Source organism: Tupaia chinensis, unplaced genomic scaffold (assembly GCF_000334495.1).
Source record: "Tupaia chinensis unplaced genomic scaffold, TupChi_1.0 Scaffold000159_1, whole genome shotgun sequence".
NCBI lineage: Eukaryota > Metazoa > Chordata > Mammalia > Scandentia > Tupaiidae > Tupaia > Tupaia belangeri.
Genome location: NW_006159630.1, coordinates 5,271,778 through 5,281,196, shown reverse-complemented (window position 1 = coordinate 5,281,196; position 9,419 = coordinate 5,271,778). Strand labels below are relative to the sequence as shown.

At 45.1% G+C, this 9,419-nt stretch overlaps 1 protein-coding gene and 1 non-coding gene across 4 annotated transcripts; one reads left to right on the top strand and one right to left on the bottom strand.

Moving 5' to 3' along the window:
- Positions 1 to 6: 6 nt before the first annotated feature.
- Positions 7 to 6,585, top strand: METTL23 (methyltransferase 23, arginine). 2 transcript variants are annotated; one of them, XM_006145731.3, is made up of 5 exons: positions 7 to 153; positions 2,431 to 2,535; positions 5,596 to 5,833; positions 5,912 to 5,996; positions 6,143 to 6,585. In XM_006145731.3, exons 2-5 carry the CDS (start codon positions 2,452 to 2,454, stop codon positions 6,306 to 6,308), a joined length of 573 nt encoding a protein of 190 aa, XP_006145793.1. In that variant the 5' UTR covers positions 7 to 153; positions 2,431 to 2,451; the 3' UTR covers positions 6,309 to 6,585. The 2 variants fall into 2 exon arrangements, with proteins under 2 accessions (XP_006145793.1, XP_014442236.1); XM_014586750.2 differs by lacking the exon at positions 7 to 153 and having other exon boundaries at positions 2,447 to 2,518.
- A 758-nt stretch (positions 6,586 to 7,343) lies between these two features.
- Positions 7,344 to 9,396, bottom strand: LOC102500123 (uncharacterized). Of its 2 annotated transcripts, none has more exons than XR_003548966.1 (2): positions 8,805 to 9,396; positions 7,344 to 8,529 (listed from the first exon to the last, which is right to left on the bottom strand). It is a non-coding gene; the product is annotated as an uncharacterized LOC102500123 (transcript). The 2 variants fall into 2 exon arrangements; XR_003548965.1 differs by having other exon boundaries at positions 7,344 to 7,784; positions 8,805 to 9,372.
- Positions 9,397 to 9,419: the final 23 nt, after the last annotated feature.

Genomic DNA, 9,419 nt, shown 5'->3' with positions numbered 1-9,419 from the left:
CGCCTCCCGCGGGCCCCTATCCGTCCGCGGCCGGACGCTCTCCTGGGCGGGCCTGGGCTCCGAGGGCATGTGGTCCGGGACCAGCGCTTTCGATTCTCAGGGGAGCCGGGCCGAGGAGCGCAGGGGGCGGTGTTGGAGGTCCAAGTCCCGCAGGTGCGTGCGGCGGGAAGCACCCTCACCCTTGCCCGGGGATGTTTCAGCCCCCCTCCATCCCCGGTCTGTCTCGTGCACGTGTCTGCGCAAAGAAAAGAAATACAGATTGAGAGAAAAGGCCGGTCTCCAAATGACTTCACATTCAGATACTCTAGTGGATTTCCGCTTCCATTGAGGACTTAGGGTATTCCCTGCGAGAGCAGAGACCTCTTTCTGTTTCTTTTTTTTGGGAGAGATTTTCGCTATAGGGCGCACCAGACAGACAGAGAGAGACATAGAGACAGAAAGCGAGAAATCACCCCCCAGGGGGGATAGTCACGCCGCAATCCCTTCTCCATTCTCCTCTCGGGATCTTGGGCACGCACGCACACGCGCCCGGTGTGAGTTTTAAGCCACCGGGTCTGGGACTTGAACTGCGGTCGACTAAGTGGGAGTCCAGCGACATAGCCATTACGCTAACTGCTGGTTCCCGAGAGACCTCTTTCCACCCAAATCTGTACTACCATATAGTGTGGCCCAAAGTCCTTCACTGGGGAGGCAGCCAGTGGTGCAGATGCAGGGCATGGGAGGGCCCTGGTTTCCTCAGGGGGCCGCCCCGCGCGAGAGCACTCGTGCAGATTATCTGGGTTGGGGCTGGGTCAGGGTGTGGGGACCCTGCTGGGGACGCCTCCCTCTCTCTCTCTCTCTTTGTCTCATGGAGAAAATAAACTGCAAACGATTAATGAATCCTTCATGGCTGTGCGTTACAACTCCTTGCCAGCTCAGGCGTTTTTGGCGTTTAGTCATGCTGTACCTCTACACTTCCAGCAATGCCGAGCTTATTTTGGACACTAGGATTTTGTTTTTGAGTGAACTGAATGATTAAATTTGGATCACCTGTTCCTTCACCCTTGATACTTGGACTTCTGCAGCTGCCTTTTCCACCACCCCACCAGGGACACTTTTTTCTCCAGAGGACAAAAAACCTTAAAGTTCGCAACTCACTTGCAGAGTTCTTGCTTAGTGTCTGGCACTCTAATTTTGTCTGGCACAGCCGAATTTTGCAGTTGAAGAAACTGAAGCACGGATAGGTTAAGTGATTGTGAGATCACACAGCTCTTGTGAACGACAGATCTAGAGTTTGACCCTGGCAGCCTCACCCAGAAGCATAAAGCTGTGCCCTTGCCTCCCTAAACATGCTCATGATTGTGGTCTTTCCAAAGGCTTTGCATTCTTCCTGCCTTTCTAACAGGAGTCTGCTCCACTCCCTCTCCTGTCTTCCTAGGACCACACTGCTTCCATTAGCCTATCAAGTTACTTTTTCACTAAAAACCCTCTGGTACCTTCCTGTGGCCAAGACTCCACTCCGCAGGTCAGATGCTGGCTTTCCTGTGGCTTCTACTTGCACTGCAGCTATGCCTCCCGTAGCTCCCATGTTTACCCCACCAGGGTTGTCTGGTCCAGGAACTGAAGGCTTTCAGTTTCTGCCTCAGGGTTTGTGCCTGAATCTTCCTCTCCCTATCTAGAGCAGTTGCTTTGTGGTCACCCCTATTGCTGCCTGCCTGAAGCTCTCACATCTTCATTTTACTGTGTAGCATTTATCACTAAAACAAAATTATCTTGCTGTTGCCCCTCTCCAGTAGGATGAGGACTTCAAAAATTTGTGAAAAATGGGGGCCAGCAGGTGGCGTGGTGCTTAAGGGCGCTGAACTCCCACATGGACACTATGATTTCAGTCCTGAACCTGGTGGCTTACTTTCTCATTTTCTCTCTCTTGGTCGCTCTCTCTCTCTTGTCAAATTAAAAATAAATAATTCTTAGAAAGTTTGTGAAAAATGGAATTATGAGTTAATTTTGGCACCAAAAATGTAACCCACATAGATTTTTCATTTGGGCGTTTTCCATGAACTTTTTGAAGGTCTCGTGGATGTTCTATGGGAGCCATCTACATCCCCAGTCTAAGGATGGTCCCTGAGACTTGAGCACTGGATAATGCTTGTGGAATGAAAGCGCTGTGGAGTGCTTGTCATGTGGTGGTGTGCTTTTTGATTTCTTTCTTACTTTTATGAGAGAGGGTCTTGCTATAATGTAATCCTCCTTGCACATCCCCCAGCCTTCCAGGCAGCCAGATCACTGGTGTGCCTGAAGACCAGGTACATGCAAATCCCACGTTATGCAACAGTGCCCCCCTGCCCACACTACCAGGCACTGCAGCTTTTTATCCTGATTGTGTCCTGGAGAAGACCAACTTCCAGCTGATTATTTATGGTATACAAAAAATTTTAAAAATCTTTTCAGGTTCTACATCTTCAATATGGAATGTACGTCTGGCCCTGTGCTGTGGTTCTGGCTCAGTACCTGTGGTTTCACAGAAGATGTCTGCCAGGCAAAGCTGTGTTAGAGGTACAGTGCCCCTGAAGTTTCTCAAATCGGGTTCGGAGTCAGTGTGTATGCTTCGGTTAAATATTGAATGGGGGAGGCAGCAGGTGGCATGGTGAACATACTGGACTTCTTCATGCCCGACTGTGGTTTGAGCCTGGAACCTGGCAGCTTGAAGATCATACTGGACACATGCCTGCATGCCCCCAAATACTTAGTGAAATGGTGAGATTGCGAGTGGCCATCCCCGAGAGGTGGGCGAGTGGGGGTGATTTTACTTTCCTTTTATTTTGAGAGGTTTTTGCTATAGGGCACATGTGCTCACTGAACAGACAGAGCTCTTTTCTTCGCCCTCTGTCTCTCTGACAAGTGCACATACCCTATGACAAAAACTTAAAAAAATACTGAATTGGGGACTAACCTGGTAGTTAAGGGGACAGGTTACCACATGGCCAATCACACAGTTCAAATCTTAGACCTAGTGGTGTGAGAAATTGACCAAGCACACGTGTGTGTGTGTCCCAAAATCCTGAAAGTAGGGAGAAATGGAGAAAGGATTGCTGTGGCCGTTCCCCTTAGTGGGTGCTTTCTCTTTTTTTAAGTTATCATCTTTAATGATTAATCTTTTTAAAATTTAATTTTACTTATTCATTTACTTTAATTTGACCAGAGAGAGACACATACACAGAGAGAGGGGGAAAGTGAGAAAGCAAGCTACCATCTCCAGGTCTTGAACCATGGTTGCCCATGTGGGAGTGTCCAGCACCTTAGCCACCGTGCCACCTGCTGGTCCCCTGCTTTATTTTCTTTCTTCCTCTAGCAAGTACACCAACTGCCCTTTGGTAATTTTTTTTTTTTTTTTAGAAAGACAGAGACAGACAACAAGAAATCACTGCCAAGTGGGGTGGCCATGCTGCAAACCCTTCTCCATCTTTGGCACACATGCACACACACACAGCATGAGTTTAAATCACCGGGTCTGGGACTCGAACCTTGGGCATGCATGCACACACATACAGCGTGAGTTTAAAACACTGGATCTGGGACTCGAACCGTGGTCAACTACATGGGAGTCCAGAGACATAGCCATTACACTAACTTCTGGTCCCCCTTTTGGTAAACTTAAAAAAAATGTAGACTCAAGTGATTTGGCCAGTTTGCAAAGTCTCTTAACATTTTTTCAAATTGCTTTCACTTTTAAAATATTAAAATTTGCCACAGGTGGGACCAGCAGTTGGCTACATGGCTGTTGCTGGACTCCAATGTAGTTGACTGAGGTTCAAGTCCCGGACCCAGTGGCTTAAACTCATGGTAGGTGCATGTGTGTGCATGCCCAAGAATGGGAGAGAAGGGACTGCAGCAGAGTGGCCATCCCTCCTGGGGGTTGATTTCTCGCTTTCTGTGTCTGTCTCTGTCTTTCTGACAAGTGCGTGTGCCCTATAGCAAAAACTCCCCCCCTGCCATAGGGCACGTGCACTCACCACAGAAAGGAGCAAGCTGCCAAGTCCACACCATAAACTGTCAGCCAGGTAGGAATCCAGTGCCCCAACCACCATGCTACTTGCTGGCTCCTTCACTTTAAAAAGAAAAACATTATTTGATTTTTATTTACTCTTATTATTTTTCAGTTTGCCTAGAGACTGAGAAAGTGAGAAAGCTACCAGGTCTGGAACTGGTTGGCCATGTGGGAGTTAGTCCCCCACTGGAGTCAGTCCAGTGCAACCACTGCTGACTTTTTTTTTTTTTTTGAGATTTTTGTTACAGTCCCTGTGCACTCACCAGAGACAGAAAGCTGAGAAATCACCCCCCCCACCCCAGGAGTCCCTTCTCTTAGGATTTTGGGTGCAAATGTGTCTGGCCTGAGTTTTAAGCCACTGGGTCTGGACTTAGAACTGCTGTGGACTACGTGAGAGTTCAGTGATGTAACCATTACACCACCTGCTGGTGTCCCCATCCTTCATTTTTAATGTTATGGAGCCCACAGGTTGTCCACAAAACTGTAATACTTACCATCTTACTGGCCCTTTATTTCTGACGGTACCCATTTTTTTAGGTGTCCCAATAGGGTCATCTAGGCTCTACCATATTCGCAGTCCATTTCATATATCCAGGTAGGTTATAAACAATCTTTGTTTTAGAGGCTAGGAAAATCAAGGTGCTGGCAGACTGACAGCAACAGCCTACATCCCAGTTCCCAACCTATGTAAAGTTAGTGATCTGGTTTTTGAGGTTTTGCCTTTAGGATCTAATCTCATCCCAATGGCCCCATTCACATTGACTTTAATGTTTGATTTAAGAGGAACACAAAACATTCAGACCATAAAACAGCCCTTATTCTGCTCAAGGCCTGAAAAAATTTTTACTAAGTTTATAAAAATGGTACTTAGCACTATGCTTTAGGCTCAAAATTATACTCATTAGCTTCCTCCAACTATTGCAATACTATGTAAAATTAAAGAATTTGGCATGGTACTAGCAGATGGCATAATGGTTATATTGTTGAACTCCCACATGGCTGTGGTTTTTGTCCTGGATCTGGTAGATTGAAACTAGTGCCAGTGTAGGTGCCCGTGTCCAAAATCCTTAAAGTGAAGGGATTTTGGCATGGCCTCCCCCTGAAGGTGATTTCTTGGATTATCTGGTGAGCATATGGTGCCCTGTAGCAAAAATTAGGGGGGAAAAAAATTGGACACTTCTGCCTCAGAGTCCTAATTAGGCATTCAATGTTCACTTGCAAACTGATAAATAGGAAACTTGTACTTCAATGTCAGTATTTGTGAATATATTCTTTGGCACAATTTGTAAGATACCACATTCAAGGCCCAGCTGGAAGCCTTTACTAGAAGCCATACCACAGACCTTTCAAGTCTTAGCTATAGAAAAGCAGCCAGTGGCACCTGAACAGCTATCTGTGCATGCAAATCACCTGGTTCAGCGTTAAGACTTGTCCTTTCAACTTGCCTAATGATAAAAATAAATGCACAAAGACTGTCTCTACTCCTTGTTAAACAAGGATAAACAATGAAAGATCCCTAATTATTTGCAGTTTCAAGTATCATTCTGAATCCAAACTTTTGTTACCAGATTGGAGCTGGAGTGAGCCTTCCAGGAATTCTGGCTGCAAAATGTGGTGCCAAAGTAATATTGTCAGATAGCCCTGAGCTGCCTCACTGCTTAGAAATCTGTCGGCAGAGTTGCCAGATGAACCACCTGCCAGAGGTACCTGTTGTAGGACTAACATGGGGTCACATATCCAAGGATCTTCTGGCTCTACCACCACAAGATATTATTCTTGCATCTGATGTGTTCTTTGAACCAGAAGGTAAGCCTTTTCTGCTCAACGTTTAAATTAGGTCCAGATGCGTTACAGGAAATACTAATTAAGATCTTTTCTCCCCAGACTTCGAAGACATTTTAACTACAGTATACTTTCTGATGCAAAAGAATCCAAAGGTCCAGTTGTGGTCTACTTACCAAGTTAGAAAGTAAGTATGAACAGTTCTAGTATACTCAGTTTTAGAGACAACCTAAACTTTACTATTAATATTTAAAGCATAAAAGAGAAAATACGTTTTATCTGAAGCAAAACAAAAAACATGATTTAAAAAATATTTATTTCCCTTTTTTTCAGTGCTGACTGGTCACTTGAAGCTTTGCTCTACAAGTGGGATATGAAATGTGTCCATATTCCTCTGGTGTCTTTTGATGCAGACAAAGAAGATATAGCAGAATCTGCCCTTCCTGGAAGACATACTGTTGAAATGCTGGTCATCTCCTTTGCAAAGGAGAGTCTCTGAGTTATATACCCCAACAAGCTTTTCTAGGACAATGTCAATATTAATTAGCAACCTGGCACGTTAAAAGCCACTTCAGCTTGAGAAAATGCAGCTGGGGTTTAAAGATGGTCACATCTGCTGGCCTTAAGATTACAGAGGGTTGCCTAGATTACACTCCCAGGCAACATAACCAAGAAAACAAAAATTAAATACCTATTAAGAAAAAGTTTGATCATTCTTTGTAAATAGGGCACAAATTGGGCCAACCAAAAGATACAACTGAAAGAAAATGCTACCTTTGAAAGTACTGGGTACTCACTGGCATTCCCACTTTTTAACATAGAACAAGTCAGTACTTAAACATTTTGCTTTAGTACTATTACAGTCAATATTCAGGATGATTGCATGTCTTTCAAACAGGGAAAAAAGACCAAGACATATTCTGAGAAAAGCTAACACCAAGAAAATGTTTTAATTAAACTACAGAAACAATGGTTATAGTACAGAATATTCATAAGCAAAAAGTTACACCATGTTATAAGTACTTACAAAGTTACAAACCATTTGCTTCCTTAACATAAAATTTCCACATTTCAAATTTATACATGAAGATGAAGTTTACCATTTTGAGGGGGGAGGGGAAGGGGAAAAGGAGTATTTATCATCAGCTAGATGTGCTCACTGTATGCTCCGTTATTTATATGCAAGGCCCGGGTGACTGGAAGTGCAGTTGTCAGGCATTTTAATAAACTGGACAGCCATTTGTTTCTGCACGACAAGGCATCTTTACACAGGAGCAATCAGGAGAAAACAGGAAACAGCCAAGCACTCTGCACTGCAACACGCCACCTTAACAGCTAACCAGCATTACTCAACTGCTACACAACTGCGCCTAGTGCACAAAAATACATAAGAGAAGAGATTAGAATTGTGTTTGGTAAACAATCCTTTCAAAAAAAAAATCAAGTCTTTTCACCTGAAAAGTCTTTATACAAATTTGGGTTCAGATTACCACTTAGACCTGAAGACAAATAACATATACAAACAAATTTTACACCAACTTTTGTAGGTTTTTAATTTTAAAGGAATGAAGGCAATGTTGAGTCAATCTCTTGACAGCTTTAGGCTGTGTAATGGCTGCACATGTTTCCTTAAAAGTCAGGAGGCCACAAATTAGGTTACCAATCTGTTTAATTTCAAACAAAAAAAGTCAGCACTATATAAACAAAAACGAAATTTTACCTCAAATATCCAATCCAATAATGAAATCTGAAGTCGTTCACCTCACTAAATTACAAGAAATTTGAATAACAGCAACAAAATGGCACATAAAATGAAGCTTGCCACCTGAGGCAAAGCTTAAAACAAGTAAAAAGTTAGACAAATGTTACAAAATAACCTTTTCAATAGCCAGTTGCTTGTTCCAAGAACTCTTCCATGGACTCAGTATGTGGTCCTTTTCCTCTAAGTCCTCCATTAAGTTGCTTGCCGACACATCTAGGTGTGAAAAGAAATACATTCAGCTTACCTTACATCGCTGACAAAGTACATAAGGGCACATGGTTTCAGTTTCGGGCATGTACTTACTAAGGCTCTGGTGAAACGAATAGGTTACAATAAGGTTCCACCCAGCCATTATCGGTTTTTTTTAAAGGCCCAAATAGGAAATGTTCAAGGGCTACATCAGTATTTGTAAACTTGAATTTTTGTATTCTTGGCCAAATACCCAAGGAAAAACAAGGGGAGGGGAAGGGGAGGGGGAAGAAAAGTAAAAATAAAGAGGGCTGTATCCAAACAAAAACTTGAAATCAGGTAATCAGTTTATATTTTAAGATAAATTGTTTTCAAATAAAACATTTGACAATCAAGAATAACTAGTGCTTTAATATCTGAGCTACTTAGGGCCCTTTCCTTTTAAAAAATAGGACCAAACAATTTGAGAGTTAAAGACACACTATCCTTTCCCCACCCAAAGCGATACCTGTAAACTTTCTTTTGGGGTTCCAAAAGTTCATAGCTTCTTATTGCAATTCGTTTGCCACATCCATTAGAAAATGAAGTCCCAGTCAGCACAACAATAGTTGAGCTGATTGCTTTTCTCTAAGAGGATAGTGCATCTTTAACATTTAAAGACAAACCTGCTCCAATACACGCCCACAGAAACTGGTCCCTGGAGGATCAGCCAAATCAGTTAAAATCTGCAATACTGGCCAATATTCTTTTATCAAACAGGAGACCGCAGCTTTAAAGGGGAAAATGCAGACGTTGGATAAAAACAGCAAGAAATAGTCATTTTCATTAATAGGTCTCAAACAGTTTACGTAACAGCGATTATTATCTAAGTTTTACACACATCCTTTCTGCAGACCCCTCTCAGTATTACTCCCAAAGCTGAGAAACCTCAGAGCAGCACTCTTTAACGTTAGGAGTCACTTTTACATTAACATGGCTCAAAAACCTACTCCAAACCCCATTTATGAGTCAGGATTGTGCGTCTCGGATCCCCATGGACATTACCATTTTCTTAAGAGGACACCGCTCCTTCCTCTTCTGGAGACTTCGGGGGACTCTTGGACCGCGACCTGGACTTGGATTCCCTCTTGGACACGGGGGGAGGACTCCTGGATCTAGACCGGGACCTGGACCGCGAGCGAGATCTGGAGACCGACGACGACTTGGATTTGGATCTTCGCGCAGATCTGGACTTGGAGGTCGATCGAGACCGGGAGCGGGTGCGGGATCGAGACTTGGAGCGGCTGTAGCGAGACCGGCTGCGGGACCGGGCACGGCTCCGGCTCCGGGAGCGGCTGCGGCGACGCCGCCTAGGGCTGCAGGCGGGACGAGCGGCACGTCAGGGTTAAGCCAGGCAGCCGGGCCGGCCCCGCCCGCGTGCTCCCGCCCCGGCCGCCATTATCTCGCCGCCAGACGCCATTTCCCCAGTCGCGAGGCGGGGTCCTCCGTCCTCCCGCCCCAGCCTCGTGCCGTCCCCGCCCTGACCCAGGGATCGAGCCCGCGCGGCCGGCTAGGGGTCGGGACGCGCTGTGGGGCCCCCCGCCCGCTCGGGCCCGAAACACGTGCTCCGCCGCGGACCTTTGTGAGAGTGCCGGGCGCCCGCCGCCCCGCTTACCTGCG

Excerpts from the sequence above, each read along its gene's own strand:
- METTL23 (XM_006145731.3), top strand. The coding sequence starts at position 2,452 with ATGTACGTCTGGCCCTGTGCTGTGGTTCTGGCTCAGTACCTGTGGTTT. Across the intron at positions 5,834-5,911 it reads TGTGTTCTTTGAACCAGAAG|ACTTCGAAGACATTTTAACT; the intron begins GTAAGCCTTTTC and ends TTTTCTCCCCAG. Across the intron at positions 5,997-6,142 it reads TCTACTTACCAAGTTAGAAA|TGCTGACTGGTCACTTGAAG; the intron begins GTAAGTATGAAC and ends CCTTTTTTTCAG.